This window comes from Alligator mississippiensis, chromosome 4 (genome assembly GCF_030867095.1).
Source record: "Alligator mississippiensis isolate rAllMis1 chromosome 4, rAllMis1, whole genome shotgun sequence".
Lineage (NCBI taxonomy): Eukaryota > Metazoa > Chordata > Crocodylia > Alligatoridae > Alligator > Alligator mississippiensis.
In genome coordinates this window covers 252,255,346-252,273,047 of record NC_081827.1, presented here as the reverse complement: position 1 = coordinate 252,273,047, position 17,702 = coordinate 252,255,346, and the positions used below count along the sequence as shown (strand labels likewise).

Genomic DNA, 17,702 nt, shown 5'->3' with positions numbered 1-17,702 from the left:
GGATGCCTAGACTGCGTTCCATACAACTATACCGTGTAATTATAGACCTCATCGTATGAAAAATGAAGGGAAATTGCAGAAAGTGTCAAAAGCCATCCAAACACAGACAGCAGTCATTTCAGAGACAGCTACCGAAGAGTGGATGAGTTTAAATAAAGCCTTCGCAATATGGTCTTTGATGCAGCCATTTTTAATATTTTCAGCTTGAATGTCTTTCCTGTATGATTTTAATTAACCACACCAACAAAAAAACTCTTTTTTTTTTTTTTTAATTTGAGGCATTTGGATTTAGCTATTTTTTATGACATTTTGAAATACAATTATAGAATTTCTGCTGTCGGGTTTAATATGGAATCATTTTAAAAAGCCGGCCACTGGTTTATCATTTTTTGACTGTCATAAAATTCTGACCGGTCTGCTGTTATTTAAAAGTTAGCAGACTGTCCTCAGAAACAAAAGCACATTTTAGCATACATTTCAATCAATGCCCCAAAGAAGCGAAGAACTGCATGAAATACCCAGGAGTGACCCTGTGCAGCTCTGCTTTTTTTTTTTGATTAGCAAACAAATATGACATCCTGTAGTCTGGATCTGTCTTCCTTAATATAGCCTTGGCATGTGTTGACATTGCATATAATGGAAGCAGTCTTTCCAACCATTTACCCCGCTGCTCAAATGCTTCCCTGCTTCGAGTACATGGGCTAGCCATTGAATGTAGTGCAGACACACCTGCAAAAACAAGGAGGCGGCAGGGCTGCTTGGATCCAGGTGGAACTAGGAGTTCACCCCAAGGATGCAGCCCGTAGGAACTGAACATCAATTTAAAAGAAGATGGCAATTATGAGTCATGCCAGACAACCCCGCGGGCTTCACTTTGACCATCACTTGGAGGTCAGGCCACCTACACTTTGACCAGCGCAGAAAACCTGTGCCTTTCAGGTCAGGAAAAAACAGTCAATAATAGTAGGAGGTTGATGAGAGGGAAGGAGAGGACGCAAAGCACTAGAATTCAAGATCCAAATAAATGAAACTCTTCCTCTAAACCAGTGGTTCCCAAACTTTTCTGCTGTGTTTTGCTGCTGGGAGCAGAGGGTGGCGGTGGCAGTGGCCCGGGGATCGGAGGAGCTCCCAGCACGCAGCATGGCTCGTCTTTTGCGTGAGGCGCCTCCGGCATTGCCCCCGCGACCCTCATTTGGGTCGCAACCGCCGCTCTAAACCCAACCACTCACAATGAAAGTGGCACTGAAATTCTGGTAGATGGGAGGATTCTCACATTTTGTTCCTAGAATTTATTTGCAACGATGCAGTCAACAGAAGGGGGCTTTGATGCAAAAGGACAGGTCCTCAAAGACTGGAAAAGGATACCAAATGTGCTCTGCCATTCCTTGAAAATGAAGATTTACAGAGGTAGCGGGACCCTTCAGCATCTCCTGGTAGGCACGGCTTAAAAGCACTGCACCAGTCTAATGCTTAGCTCAGGTTTACATTTCGCTTAGCTCTGGTTTTCAGGCTCAAGTCTTTCATCCTCACTGCACTGCAGGCGTGCTCCCTGCTGTCAGGATTGTGCTAAAATGGTGGTTAATGCTGTGAGGACAATTAGGATTTTCCTGGACACGTGCAAAACCTACAAGGATTGTGATCATGGTATTCTGCGCCACAACTCACCTCCGTGTCAGTGAACCCTTTCTCTTCTCACCTCTTTGAGCACTTGCGGTCCCACTTCCTCCTAAATGGCCCTGTCCTTGCTCATTCGCAAGAGCAGCAGAGAACGACCTTTATTTGTAAACAGTCAACCAGAGACTAAATTCTTACCCCTTCCTAAGTAGGCAACGGAGAACAGGGTCCTCACCTGCTGCCCAGTCAATGCGTCTCCATCCTACTCCACATCTACACAAATTTAAAATGCTCAGTTCATACAGTCCATGCAAACCTTGGCCCCTCAGCTAAGGCTACCAAGAAGAGGTCTAGTTAGTGCCAACCATTGCAATCACCATTCTGCTACAGACACTTGATCGCTGAAGAGGCAAGTCAAGAATATCACAGCAGATGAAAGCAACTTACCCTCTGTGAAGTTGGCATCCTTCTGCTTCACCAGCACTCGGAAGTCTTCTGCTGGGTTAATACTTCCAACCTACAAAATATCCAGCAATGATTACACTCTCCTCCAAGGCACAACTCCCCTTCCTTCCTTTGTGGCAACAGGAATCTTCACAATTCAGTTTGTTTTTAAGTAGCAGGAGAAGTGATATAATTTTGCTCTGGAGAGTCAAATAAAAGCCAAGTTTTGTTGTACCTGATCAGTGGGCAGTTACGGCAAGAAGGGTTAGGTAAAATGAACTTACACTTAACACACTGTCCTCCTATGAACTAACAACCTTCTCTGGGATTCGGAGGTCAGAAATACAGTCATTCAGGCTAACTGCTAGTTCAGTTTTGAGACATTCAATAGCATAGACTCCTTATTCATCCTGACAGACACTTAATGAAGAGTGAGAGTTCATAGCCACATGGGTAGGGAATAACTGGTTTGGCCCCCCGACAGAAGAATGGAAATGAAAAGCTAATACTCAGTTCATCTGACTACCCTTTACAGCCCAGTCTAGCATTTCAGAACTGAAGTTTGGCGAAAACAAGCAGTACAGAGACCACAGGGACCATAAAGGAACTAAAAGCATGTTAGGTGTAACGATATTACAGGAGAAAGGTATGGAAGAGCTGCATAAATAAAAATCTACACTGTTCAGGATCCCTTTTCCAGTGCATTGCAATGCAAACAAGTCATGAAAAACTAAAATTGCTCTCTTTCTCTTTGGAAGGCTTCTCACTTCTGAAGATGGATGGGGGACTCTGTGTGCTCTTCTCTTGGAACGTATTCTACGCTCACATGTGTATGCCCTTCGCACGGTGACAAATGAGCTCAGAGCAAAGTGAAAAGAACATAAGGAACAGGTACAGCCTTTTCCAGGTTGCAAGTAACTCTTTTGCAACAAAGGCTGGGGAATTAAAGGAGCCTGTTAACTCACCATGTTGCCATTTGCATCCTGATGCCTTTTTAATATATATACACACACACTTTTTTTCCCTGATGCCTTTTTAATATATTCAATTAACATGTAGACGCTTCTCACATACCCACATCCCTTTTGGCTTCAGAAACAGGGTGTCTTTAGCTTCTGTTCACTAAAGTCAAAATTCTTCTCAATTGATTCTCTATTTTAATACTTTAGACTCAGACAAGTCTTGCACAGATCTCCCAATAAATCGCTTGTTTGGAAGCCCATATACCAGCAATTACACGATGCTAGTAGAAAACAACAATTGGTGTTGGTAGTGAAATGGGCACGGGCCTTTGCCTTTTTTCATTATGTATCATCCACTTCAAAAATCACACTGGAAAAGAATCAATAGATCTCTATTATATTCGTTTATATTAAATAACTATTTTACCTGCTACCGGCATCATGCAGGTAAAGGAAGGTGAAGGGCTCCAACATCTTTGCCTGCTGGTAAAGCCTAACATATGTGAAGCTAAATTAAACTTGGTTTAATCCTGCCATGAGACTATAAACTGTTATGATTTCTATCCCCAGCCCACACAGACAATAGATTTTGAAATCATATTAGATTTGTAAAATCATATCAGATTTGTAAAAAGGGAATACATGGGGGCTTTTTTTTGCAAGAGCTACAAGAAAAAACCTAAGAACAAATATTCTGTTCTTAGATCTAATTGTGACTCTCAACTCTGGGATTCAGCTTTCCTTGTACCTATGGAGTTACTCTTGAGAGCTTTATGCGTGTAGGAAGAGAAGAATTTACCCTAAAGGCAATTAAGGTTTACTGGAAAATATGCTAAGATATATATAAAGACAGCTACACCAAATTCATTTTACATCCAACAACAGATGGTCTTAAAATTCTCGGGCAGACAACATTTCAATCACATATTTTGCATACACAAAATGACCCCCTTCATTAGACTGTACTTCAGTTAAGATATCGGGGAATGGGCAGAAACTAAATATACGGATGGAATAAAGTCAGATGAACCCACCGGACCAGTTTCGACTGTCTGCTCTGCCCTGCAGTCGGTGGAAGCTATTCCACAATACTTTCTGTTTCATTAAGCGTTAATCATTGTGGTTTAGGTTGCGGGATAGGAGAGAACCAACCCAACAGTTACAGGGGATCAGATGCTGAGCGCTTACCAGAGAGAAATCCTCCCGCACCGTAGGTTAAAGCAGTGTAACTGGCCATCTGTCTGTGCCCAAGAAAACTGCCCATGGGAAGCTCTAGAATTATTCCTTCCCCTTTAGAAACAAGATTTGTAAAGATTTGCTTACGGAGGTGACATTGCCTTGAGCAAGGTTTGCAATGCTAACGCTGCCTTCTTTATCTTCAGCTTTTGCTTTTGCAGCACTGGGGCCCTCTCCGTTGCTGGAAATGAAGGTGACAAAACATTAAATCAAAGCAAACCATCCTGCCGGCCAGTCAGTGCACTGGTGAAATTCATGCCGTGAAAAGAGATCGACAGTGAAACTTTAGCTGTAGGATTGTCTCTGAGCTAATAACCAATCATGCCTTGTTCTCCTACAGGTAGCGTGAGGACACACGGCAGAAACAACGCGTCGGATTTAACCCAGTGTAAGCGAGGGCGATTCTCACCGCAGGTCACGGATTATGGGCCTGCATATTCTGGAGCTGATTTTCTCCCCATCACCAAGAACGCGGGATCCTGCCACCCCGTCTGATTCGAAGCCTGCGTACAAAAGCAGCCCGGCTCTGTTTTAGGGCATGTTCGTGATATTTAGCATTCACGTCAGACTCGTTTTAAAGATGAAATTGACAGTGCAGGTAATGGAAACTTAACATTTAAGTAAGAAATCCATTTACCCTTCAAAAATTATTTGCTAGTTCCTGTCTTGGAATTGATAGCTATTAGATATCTGTGTACACAGAGACTTCTGAGTCTAATAACCCATCTTCTCCATCAGCATTCATGAGAGCTTTATAAACTTCCACTTACAGCTGTCAAAACTCGCTAGACAAACCCCAATTAGCTATGTGAGATCTCTCTCAGGACGACCTTACAGTTTCTCAAACTGCTTTCAAAAGACCACTTGTAATTTTTAAAAAAACTAATTGTGGTTTTAGGCTACCTACTCGCTTTGTCCTCCCAGCTAACTTATTTCAAGGTGAAGACTCAAACCAAGAATTGACCTGCATCACATGCTATGCCAAACTTTAGGAGCACGTCTTGGTGATGGGAGAAAAAAAGCCTAGCTAATAACAAGGGGAGGGGGCTGAAATCAAAGAACAAAATGACATGCAATATCTTTGTTCTTGAACATAAATGCATGAGGCTACTGAAAGAGAAGAATAATTTTAGGTTAAGAACGACTGAGAGCGACTGAGCGATAACAGTAATTGTTATCTAAATTACAGCACTGGTAAACAACTTTTCAAAGAAATCTAAAATGGAGTCAAATAAAAGGGTTATCTGAAAAAGTCCTGAAACCAGAGAGAAGACAAGCAGGTGCCTGAAAAAGCAAGGACAAGAAAAAGATGTCAGGGTCAGGTGTTATTTTGCATACCTGGCAACCAGGAACCGGCTTTAAAACTTGCACGAGTGTCATCAGTCTTGTGCTCTTACTCAGATGTCACAAAGCCACCCTCCGTTTTCACCGTGAGCTTCTGCCCACGCCGCAGACCAGGCCTCTCCCTCCTCCCCCAGTTTGTACCGCTGCCCGTCACTGCTGTTCCCCCACTTGTGTCAGCAGTGGGATGTGATCCCTTCTCCTCCGCACTGCCTGTCATCTGATATGAGGTTATGTATCACTCTGGCTCTCTGCTCGCACAGAGAAAGGGTGACCTTGTGGGTAAACCGTGGGAGGGGGATGAAGGATAACTTGCTTGGCTCCCAGACTTTCTGGCTGACCTTGGGTGAGTGTCTCGGTCGGTCCCTGCCTCCTATACAGTCCCCGGTGAAATGGGGGACGTGCCAGTGGCTGCGCTTAGGGGGTCTGAGCATTCACATCCACGTCTCGAACACGTTGCGATCCCAGGATAACAGGCAAAATAACGGCCCAATGTTCCCGCAACAAAAATCTCTCAAAACCTGCTATTCATCCTTGCCAGTGCCTCACTGTTTTCTTAATGCTATAAAATGATTTTTGGAAGTTATGAACGGGATAACAGCTGTGACAACGTGACATAGAAATATTTAGGTCCCGTTCTACCGTGACTGTAGTTCACCCGAACCCATGGACACATACCCACTTCCACCAGCCCAGGATTTCGCTCTTGAACGTTATCTGTTGCTTATTATACACTGACTAGTGAGATGCAATTCAACGCTGTGACAACTGCAACTGCTGTTTGAGGAAAACGAAGGGAGGTGTCCATGACAAGGTATGGACAAATGTAGTTTTTAGCCACTTCATAACAGGAGAGGGAGCTGCTGCTCTAATTGTTATGCCTGCTGGGGCTTGCAGTGATAAGTATTAGCTAAATCACCCTAACTTTGAGCCTGAAGGAGGCAAGGTTAATGCTGGGAGTGGTTTTTGTTCAACTTGTATGGAAGGAGAATCACGAAGAAGTGAAGAGAGGCAGTTCGGCACGTTAGTCTGAAGGCAGGCATAAGGCAGGGTAGAGACGCACTTGATAGAAAACTGAATCAGAGATGCACAAGCGGCCATGAGCAAGAGCTCACTTCATCAGATGCTAACAGCTGCACAACAACAGCTTGCATCGGCGTGCTTCGATACTGCCACACTTGTTACACCTCTCTATACCCTGAGTTTCATTTAAAAGACTGGAATTTTACACCCACTTTTAGGTTTTATATAATACCTTTTCTCATACTGCGCAACTGGGGGTGGATTCAGCACCTTCAAGTCAAACCCAAGGTAGCGAAAGGAACAGTCCCTTTGTTTTACCAGATTTCTTGCCAAGGAAAACAAAAATGAACAGTGAGCACTGAAATTTCCATTACGTTTTGAATGCCTACTTGGAATACACCGTATGCATGAAACCGTACTGCCTTGCCTGATCCCTCAGATCTCAAAATCTAAGTACAGTTGGGTCAAGTCAGTACTTAGATGGGAGCCTCCCAATGAACAGCGCTTAAGCCAGTGGTTCTCACCTGGGGTGCTGCGCGGGCACCACTGCAGCCAGGTCCAAACGTCCCGTGTGGTTTATGCACAGCTAGACTAGGAAAGGCTGCAGCACAAGCATGCACGCCTTCCACATTAAGGTTATCTCATTAGCTTGAAGCGGGGCCTCCTCGAGCCTCTGTCCTTACCCATCCTTCTCCCCCGTGCTCCTCCCAGAAACAGTTTCACCTGCTCCACGCGCCTGTTTCCAGGAGATGCTGTGCGGGAACGGACCAGGATGGGGTTCTGTATGAGTTGGCTCTCCTCCCTGCTTTAAACTTATCCGATAACCCTCCTGGAGGCGTGGGCCCATGCTCTTGCCCGACCCTCCCTGGTTGGGCTGAGCCCGAGGAGCGCGGGGCAGCTCCACTCGCCTGCAGCAGCGACAACTCTCCGGTTGAGACCCGAAGCGGGAGACTGAGGCAGCGCAGCAGTGGTTCCCAGCTGGGGAAACTGCCCAATTTCAAGATGTTACGGAGGGGTGCCCTGGATCTTAAAAGGCTGAGATGCACTGTTTTAAAACTAGTATTCATGATTCCCGATAAATGTATTTATATCAATGCAGATCAATACAAATCATAACCAGATCTACTTTGCATCTGCACCCATGAAAAAGCCTTACAAAGCAGCCCCAGAAAATGACAAAATTAAGCAATGAAATGGCTTACCCGCGGTCACACAGTGCCAGTGGCACAAAGAGGAACAGGAAAGTCAGGTATCTGATCTACTGGATCACTGGCTCATGCTTGCAACACGACCTCTGTCCTGAACCAGCATCTTACCTGCACTGATGCCTTTGATGCAATGTGTAATACCTTGTTTTAAAGAGCAGCGATACACATTAAACACCACTTGCTTTACTTCCTACACAACGCAGGCAGAAGACGGTCCTAAATTAATACCAGCTTCCAATCCCATAGCTACGGGTGAACTCAGCACAACATTTATAAAGACAGTCTTGCTTTAAAATTTTCCTTTGACAGAGAATCTATCACCGCCTTTGGTAAACTGTTGAGGTTAAGTGCCCTTGCTCGTAGAAATGTCTACCGTATTTCGAGTCTGAATTTGTCTACCTTCAATTTCCAACCAGGGGATCTTTTGTCTGTTAGAATGAAGGGAATTTTATCCTCAATTTACTGCTTTCCATGTAGGTACTTACAGACCGGGTCAAACCAGCCCTATACGTTCTCACTGATATACTGAACAGATTGCATTCCTTAAGTCTGTTCTTACGAGGCATATATTCCAATCTTTTATTCATTCTGCTGGCTCTTATGTGAACCCTCGCCAAGTTATCAACATCATTCCTCAAGTCTAGACATCAGAAGTGCATGTACAGCTCCAGATAACTGCAAAAGTGATATAATTTCCTTACTCCTCACTTAATAGTACTCTGCTCCCCAAGCAGTGCATTAGATCTTGGAGCCACAATGCGACATCACAAACTCAGATTCACCTGATTATTCAGCACGATCCTTAAGACGTTTTCAGCATCACTGCTTTCCAATATCTCATAGGTGCTGCCTGAATTTAGAGATGCTGTCCATCATCTGATAGGCATGACCTATATTCTTTGTTCTTAGATGCAGGAGCTGACGTTTGGCTGTACCGAAATGCATCTTGTTCGACTGCATCCAGTTCGCCAAGCAATAGCGACAGCTCTCTGGCAGTCACCTGTTCTGTTCATTATTTGCTTGCCCCTCTTTGCACCCTTGTCTCACCTGTAAGCTTCATCAAGAATGATTTTCTGTTTCCTAGCCGGTGAGCAATACAAATCTTAGGAGGACCAAAAACAGACCCCCAGGGGACTCCAACAGAAACCTGCCCCTTGCCTCTGTTTCCCCATTTACAATTCCATTCAAAACTTGCTGTTTTGCCAGTTTGTAAACCACGTCATGGGTGTCGTTCCACTTCCTGATTTCAAATGCCATCCAGTACAGAGTCAGATGTCCGACACAAGTCTCTTACATTAAAATTATTACCGTTATCAATCAAATCTGTAATCTCATAAAAAATGATATAGTTTGACACGATCTACCCTCCAGTAACCCATGTTGACTAGCATTAATTATATTACCCTCTTTTAATTCTTTATTAACTGAGTCCTGTATGAGCTGTTCCATTATTTTGCCTGGGATCTAAGTCAAACTGATAGGCCTGTAATTACTCAGGTCATCACATCTACCCTTTTTAAGTGTTACCACCTTCCAAAAGGCCGCAAGAAAGCTAATTTCACCACTTTTCTCTGGATGAAAAGTCAGCATTAATGATCCAGAGAGCTCAGCTATCTGATCTTTTAAAACTCCTGAATTTAAGGTACTTGGATCTGCTGATTTAAAGATGTCTAATCTTAACAGCTGTGGTTTAGTGCTCTTCTTAGCTACTTTTGCAGCATATAGTGCTTCATCACCATTATATGATAGGGCTATATCACTTCACTTTTTTCCAAATGCAGAACAGAAATATTTACTGACTGCTTCTCCTTCAGTTTAACAATTCCCCCATTTCTATTTATGAATGGACTGATTCAAAGTTCCTTTCATTTCTTACGTGTATAAAAAATCCCCAGAATTTATACCTTTTTTAATGCCCATAATTCTGCTGGCCATACATTTTTCCTTGTACTCTATTGCTTCCCTTGGCAATTTTCTACAGCTTATACCTACTGCTTTCTAGTCATTTCTATCAACGTTTCCTTTATTTCACCTTCAAGTCAAATCAATTTTTAACCAACATAGCCCTCTTTCTTGTCAGATTGAAATTTCTGAGCATCTAGTAAAACATCCTCAAACAATTCCCAATGATCAGTCACATGTTTCTCTTCAAATTCTCTCTCCCAGATGATCCAGCTCCTAACTGTTTCTAACTTAGCAGCTGACTGTCTTTGCATCAGGAGTACGGGAGGGTTTATTAATTCATGCTCAGTGAATTTGGTCCGAACAGCAGTACACATGCATGGTGCTTAAAACAAAAAAAGACCAGTTTCACAATCAAAGCAGCGAGTGGAAAAGAAGGTGAGGTACTTGACAATCTGGGTTTGGGCAAAAAATGGTGACCAGCACAGATGAGCAGGCTAATCATCACAGATGATAGTCATCGTCACAGATGAGTAGATTCAGGAATGGCACAGCGTAATGCATGGCTTTTTTAAAGTATATCTCCATATTTGTTCTAAAGATATGTCCGTTTATCTAGAAAGCTACTGCATGTGCTTACAAAACCAAGGCTGCTTGGAAGTAAGGTGGCCATGTACCACAACACCGTGGTCTGCACAGCACAACCCCGTATCAGACGTGCTCGCTTTGGTCAGAGGCTAGACAATGGATTTACACAGGCTGGTTTGGGTAGGCAGGAGGCTGGATTAGACAAGACCTCCGGAGGTCCCTTCCAGCCCTACGTCTCTACGACGTCTGTAAGGCCCCTTGCAATCTCAACGCCGTGAGTAAGGAACATGAAGCTAACTTCAAATTCGGACTCTCCTCATTTGGGATGCTCTAGATAAGAACACTAAGCTATGTCAACGCAAGCATTCGGTAGCATTAGTGGCACGGACATTTCTTTCATGTAACAGGTTCCTGCCTGTCGAACTCCAGGAAGGGAGAGGAAATGTCAGCTTAATCTAGCTGTGAAGACTGCCAGTCCTGAAGCAGCTCCCCTGTGGCAGTGGTGGAGGCAGACAATTAGCCCTGCTGTTGAAAATGGAAAGAAAAAAAGCTGGTCTAACTGGGATCCCTGTCCCAGAGGGTTAACAAGTTTAGGTTATTAAATTAGGCACAGGGATATAAGGATGTATAGGAAGGGAATCTGGAGACCCTCATATAGCACAGATCGGCTTCCCTCGGATCCTTAAAAGCTAGATCCACTATACGGGGACCCCTAAAAGCCCAAATCCAGCTCTACTGTAGTTTAAATTTCAATCCACCTGTAACACAGCATTGTTCCAAGTCATAGCTCATCTATTAGAGATGCCAACCCATTAAAACTGGAAGCTGCAAGATGAGTCTGATCTTAAACTGAGCAAGACCTTTTGTTGCCCATGTTCAAACCCTGCTGCTACTACTGCTGGACAACAAATACAGAGCTAGAGACTGGAGCCGAAAACAGACAGACCACAAAAAATGATCACCCTACATAGGCACGCTATCATAAGGGACTCTACCAAGAGATGCTCTGGTACCACAAAATCCTCCGTCCACGTATCCTTTATCATACCACAACTGAGCGATCTCACATCAAAACCATTTCAAACAACAACACCCTACAGACAGAATCCAAAACAACTAAGGGCCAATGTATTTAAAAAATCCATACAAACCCTTTCACTTACTTGTCTTTGAAGATATCTTGGGCAGTTTTCTGCTCTTTTTTCTTTCCAGCTTCCTTTAGGGGGAAAAGCAACTTTATTTTTTCAAGAGCAGTCTGGCATCTTTCTTTCACTTCCCGAGGGGGCTGCAACATGTCGAGAAGGTGCTGTTCAATAGGTGGCAAGGGCTCATTAGGGTGAAAAGCCTTATGATGCAGACACTGTCACGGTGTGGAGAGAAGACAGGTTGTCAGGTTATAGGTGCAATCCACAATACAGTTGTATTTGGCTTAATTTATTATATATACAATATTATTTCTGCACATATGAGAAACAGACTGATCCAAGTTTGGCAGGGAAATGTCATGTGATGCAACAAACTTTGAGCGACAAGTCGACAATATTAACCAATGACATCACACGTGCAAGTAAAGTCATCCTCGCTGGCAACAGGAAGCTCTACGACAATTATCACTTGGTTCACGGCCATTAAATAGTTGCTCCTACCCCTCACAATTATTCAGCGTGATTTTACCTTTCCTATTTTAATTTCAAAGGAAACTAAGACCTTGTTTTAGAACTCGTGGCCAGATAGGAGAGACGTTCAGGTACTTCTGATAAAGACAGTATGAATGTAGATAAAAATATTACACAGAAAAATGATGCCCTAACTTCCTGCTTCAATACCACTATGGATACGCTGACTTCCTGTTTCGGTTTCCATCAAGCTTTATTCAAGGAACATTTTCCCCTTTGGTCAATAAATCTGGCTATTCAACATAAAAGAAATCATTATCCACCAAAGAGCAAATGGTGAGAGAGACAATAAAAAGAGCAGGTACAAGAGGGCAGAAATGTTTCAGATGAGCTCTGCAACCAGCAAGAGAATGACTGAGGCTAGAAGACGCATTTGAAGATTGAAAACCATGGCAGGAATCACAGAGAAGTTTCTTTCACCAACACGGGCGAAACAGCAAGCAAAACCCTGAGGCTGGGGCTAGCCCGCCGGGACACAGACAGCCGGTTGACAAAGGGGGCTGGAGAAATTCTACTGAGAGCTCGTGCAGACACTTCTGGATGATTCATAGATGTTAGGGTCGGAAGGGACCTCAACAGATCATCGAGTCCGACCCCCTGCATAGGCAGGAAAGAGTGCTGGGTCTAGATGACCCCCGCTAGATGCCCATCTAACCTCCTCTTGAAGACCCCCAGGGTAGAGGAGAGCACCACCTCCCTTGGGAGCCCGTTCCAGACCTTGGCCACTCGAACTGTGAAGAAGTTCTTCCTAATGTCCCGTCTAAATCTGCTCTCTGCTAGCTTGTGGCCATTATTTTTTGTAACCCCCGGGGGCGCCTTGGTGAATAAATCCTCACCAATTCCCTTCTGTGCTCCCGTGATGAACTTATAGGCAGCCACAAGGTCGCCTCTCAACCTTCTCTTGCGGAGGCTGAAAAGGTCCAGTTTCTCTAGTCTCTCGTCATAGGGCTTGGCCCGCAAGCCCTTAACCATATGAGTGGCCCTTCTCTGGACCCTCTCCAGGTTATCCACATCTCTCTTGAAGTGCGGTGCCCAGAACTGCACGCAGTAGATTCATAGATTCATAGATGTTAGGGTCAGAAGGGACCTCAATAGATCATCGAGTCCAACCCCCTGCATAGGCAGGAAAGAGTGCTGGGTCTAGATGACCCCAGCTAGATACTCATCTAACCTCCTCTTGAAGACCCCCAGGGTAGAGGAGAGCACCACCTCCCTTGGGAGCCCGTTCCAGACCTTGGCCACTCGAACTGTGAAGAAGTTCTTCCTAATGTCCAGTCTAAATCTGCTCTCTGCTAGCTTGTGGCCATTGTTTCTTGTAACCCCCGGGGGCGCCTTGGTGAATAAATCCTCACCAATTCCCTTCTGTGCCCCCGTGATGAACTTATAGGCAGCCACAAGGTCGCCTCTCAACCTTCTCTTGCGGAGGCTGAAAAGGTCCAGTTTCTCTAGTCTCTCATCATAGGGCTTGGCCCGCAAGCCCTTAACCATATGAGTGGCCCTTCTCTGGACCCTCTCCAGGTTATCCACATCTCTCTTGAAGTGCGGTGCCCAGAACTGCACGCAGTAGATTCATAGATTCATAGATGTTAGGGTCGGAAGGGACCTCAATAGATCATCGAGTCCAACCCCCTGCATAGGCAGGAAAGAGTGCTGGGTCTAGATGACCCCAGCTAGATACTCACCTAACCTCCTCTTGAAGACCCCCAGGGTAGGGGAGAGCACCACCTCCCTTGGGAGTACTCCAACTGCGGTCTGACCAGCGCCCGATACAGGGGAAGTATCACCTCCCTGGACCTATTTGTCATGCATCTGCTGATGCACAATAAAGTGCCATTGGCTTTTCTGATGGCTTCGTCACACTGCCGACTCATGTTCAACTTGGAGTCCACTAGGACTCCAAGATCCCTTTCCACCTCCGTGCCACCCAGCAGGTCATTCCCTAGGCTGTAGGTGTGCTGGACATTTTTCCTCCCCAGGTGCAGCACTTTGCATTTCCCCTTGTTGAACTGCATCCTGTTGTTTTCTGCCCACTTGTCCAGCCTATCCAGGTCTGCCTGCAGCTGTTCCCTGCCCTCTGGCGTGTCCACTTCTCCCCACAGTTTTGTGTCATCCGCAAACTTGGACAGAGTACACTTCACTCCCTCGTCCAAGTCGCTGATGAAGACATTGAAGGGTATCGGTCCAGGGACCGAGCCCTGCGGGACCCCACTGCCCACACCCTTCCAGGATGAGTCGAGATGAAAGTCAGCGGAGGTGCATATCTGAATGTATGAAAAGCACGTACAACTGAAGCACCTGCGTGATTATCCCTAACGCTCCTAGTACGGCGTAACTCCACCATCTACAAGGCAAACATGAGAGATCTGCTCTTTCTGTCGCGAGGCACGACCTTAATTTAAAAAAAGAAAAGAAAAAAGCAAACAAAAAAACACTCCATTCATGCTGAAGAGCTGCCAATAAAGAAAACCCAGACCATATGTTTCACATCAATACTGATGCTCTTTCATACTGCCATTAAGATTCCAATCCATATTAGCGCACGCTTTCAAAAGGAGGCAGTCATACAGAGCTACTGATTTGGAAACACTTGTAATGATTTAAGGCATAATTATTTTGAAAAAAGGTTGAGTATGTTGCTGGAAGCTGTAGTAATGGCTTTTGTAGTACAAAAAAACAATATTAAAACAGCATTAGGGAACTGAATTAAAGTCAGAAAAGCAAGAAATTTAAGGCTCCTGTTGTGAATATGTATTGCAGGCTATTGTATGCCAAGGTCCTTGGTGTGTCAGCTGCAGTACAAGGGTGGACTGAGAAGCATTTTTTTCTTCTTATCCCCACAAAGCGAGGAAGACTGTTGTTGTTTTAACCCAGTGACTTTCAACCAGGGTGCCACAAAATGTTAGCAGCGTTAGATGTGCAAAGAGGATTTGTCAGACAACCCAGAGAAGGGTGCCTCGAGTCTAAGCAGGCATCCATTGGGTCTAAAATGGTTGCGAGCTACTGTTTTAACCCTTAAAAGAAGATGTTTAGAACCCAAGGCGATGAGAAGATTTGATTTACCTAAATTAAGCTTCTACGTACTTATCCCAATGGATCTACTCTCAGCCTCCCTTTCACCTCATTTCCTCCTCCCTCTGATCTTCCCAGAGCCGCCTCTACCTTTCTCACAGGCAGGCAGCATGCTGCTGTTATCCTCCTCCCAAGCTCATCTCATCATCCCATTCATGTCAGCTGCTGGCAATGTATTTGCTCCTCTTCGCCCTAATTAAATCCTAAATGGGTTTTGCTTTTCCTAATCTGCAAAGTGAACAGGATTAGAGAGCAAAAGGCGGTAAACAATGAAAGGCTGGCTGGATGGGCGTTCTTTACAGGGAACATTGATACCGTAGTGAGGGGCGCAGTATGAAAGCCTACAGAGACAGGATGGACGGAGATGATTAGGACATACTGAAGGGAAAAGTCCCGTCTCCCTCCCCTACCTCCCATGCAGAATCCAGAAACACTCTTCTTTCTAACCATTAGCAACACCACAAAACCCGTAGGAAGTGGCTAGCCCTCAAAGCGGGGGGACACCTGAACACCCCTACGTGTCTAAGAGTTCAAACTGGATCCACATTTAGAACAGGTTGAACACAACTTCCAGATCCATTCGACTGCACTGGCACCCAGATTGCCTCCACAGTCCCTGCTGCAATGCACTGGTGGCTTTCTTGTGCCTCCTCCTGTCCTCCCCTTCAGCTCACAGACCACCTCTGCACCGATCTTTAGGGAGACGGTCCCACCAAGGCTGGGCAGCCCATCGCCTTCCACATGGCCAGTGCTCAACTCCGGGTCACTTAAACTTGACCCAAAACAGGCCCTATGTGCTATGTGGTATATTCTAGCTACAGCCCCGGTCAGCCACGTAAATTATTTAGACTATAAAGCAGAAACCCTTGGAATACACAGCACCCCCCGCCCCTTATTTTTCCCATTAATTTCCTCCTTACCCCTCTCCCAGTACCAAACAATCAGTACAGCTTATCTAATGATGTAATTAAATACTGAACTGAATGTAGGGCACAAGCCTTCAAAATATGCTGCAGATTTCTGCAGGGAAATGAAATAACTGTACTACAGAAAACATGGGAGGGAAGCTGAGCGTGTGGAAGCTGGGTCTGGGACTCGGTCTGCCCTAGAGCTGGGCACAGGAATCGTGTCTGTGTTTTGGTGCCCAGGAAGAACTGGACACTGTGGATGTTGAGGAAGGACTGATTCTTTTGTGCACCACCCCAGGGAATTTTGACAGCCGCTGCACCCTCTCATGGTCTCTGCCGTGACTTCCACAGAAGGAATTTAACTTGATGTTTCCCCCAATATCCACATTCACTGTTCCACAGTTTAAGTATCCTCTTAAAGGTCTCTTTTCTGGCTGTCTGTGGATTAATGCAGTCATCACTGCATCGGTTACATTTATAGGATGATGACTGCTTTTACTGGCCAACCCACAAAATCCAGGATACGACTTTTTGTTAGTAGAAATGTTAGAGGCTGGAGTCCAACCATGGAGCAAATTCAACGGAAGAAGAGTTTTGCTGCAACTTCCATGGCTGACGGGGTCTCCAGCAAGAAACCGGGGCCAGCGTGATGTGGACACTTTCCAACGGACGTGCTGGGAAAAGAGCGAGTCCTTTATGGCTTAGCACGTACATCGTAAGCTCTCTGGGGTAGGTACTATACTGTGTGGCTTTATAGAGCCTAGCACAATCATGAGTGAGTCCTCCAGCAATTAGTGGACTAAATACATAATACCCTACCCACAGCAATCTCTCCTGGGAAGTCCTACGTCTGCACGTCATCCTCCTCCACACAAAGTGTCTGCAGTCACAGCAGACTGGGACAATGCCATTTTCCTACCTTGGAAAGCTGCCAATGCACCTAAGGAAAGATGTCTCTAACAGCAATGGCTGGTGAAGCAAAAGAGTTTAACGTTTTGTGCGTTGGCATAAAAGCAGAAGAAATTCCATCTCAAATTTCCTTCTATTTATAAGTAAAACCATTTTCCCCCTTTAATTCCCAGTCCTGTAAGCTCCCCTCAGATGTGAGTCACGCTGGGGTCTTTCCATTTCAAGCATCATCATCAGCATTAAGCTTCTGTGAAGCAAATTTTGCATTCAGTGACATCCTGTGTAATCAAGTTGATTGGCAGAATCTGAGATAACGTTGGGTTTTGCAGGTACAGATGAGAGTGGAAATGAGGATTTCAAAACACTGGGGTTGACTTGTGTCACTGCGAGCTAAATTTGGACTTCTGAATTTTTATTTCTGGTGATGATGCAAGAAAACGGAGAAACCCAAGATGACTTTCTGAATTTAGAAACAAACAAAAAAAGTCTTCCTGTTTGCAAAGTTAATCTAGAACGACTGAGATACAACATCAGTGGACACCACAACTGTTATTTTTACCATAATTCTTTTTAGTCGGCTCTCAGAGCAGAGCTGCACGTTTAACAACACTCTTGCCAAGGCCCTGTGCAGAATTCAATTGTGCGGCTGTGTAACCTGCTTCACAACTGCCCTTTTTCTTGAATTTTGTGTTAACGGTTTTTAAACGGACACTTAAATTTTGAGGCATAATTCTCTCATCCTCGCAGCTGAAATTAAAAAAAACCTTCGCGATATGAAATGAATGTAAATCAAAACGCAGACAGCTTGATACAATAACTCCA

The 17,702-nt window shown here is 44.7% G+C and overlaps 1 protein-coding gene across 1 annotated transcript in view; it reads right to left on the bottom strand.

The window, feature by feature from the left end:
- Positions 1-17,702, bottom strand: part of XRCC5 (X-ray repair cross complementing 5) — a 71,553-nt gene that overhangs the window by 18,015 nt on the left and 35,836 nt on the right. Inside the window, exons 14-16 of the mRNA XM_014602456.3 lie at positions 11,482-11,678; positions 4,344-4,437; positions 2,062-2,131 (exon numbers count right to left, since the gene is read on the bottom strand). Coding sequence (XP_014457942.1) covers positions 2,062-2,131; positions 4,344-4,437; positions 11,482-11,678 — 361 coding nt within the window. The remainder of the gene's footprint in view (positions 1-2,061; positions 2,132-4,343; positions 4,438-11,481; positions 11,679-17,702) is intronic.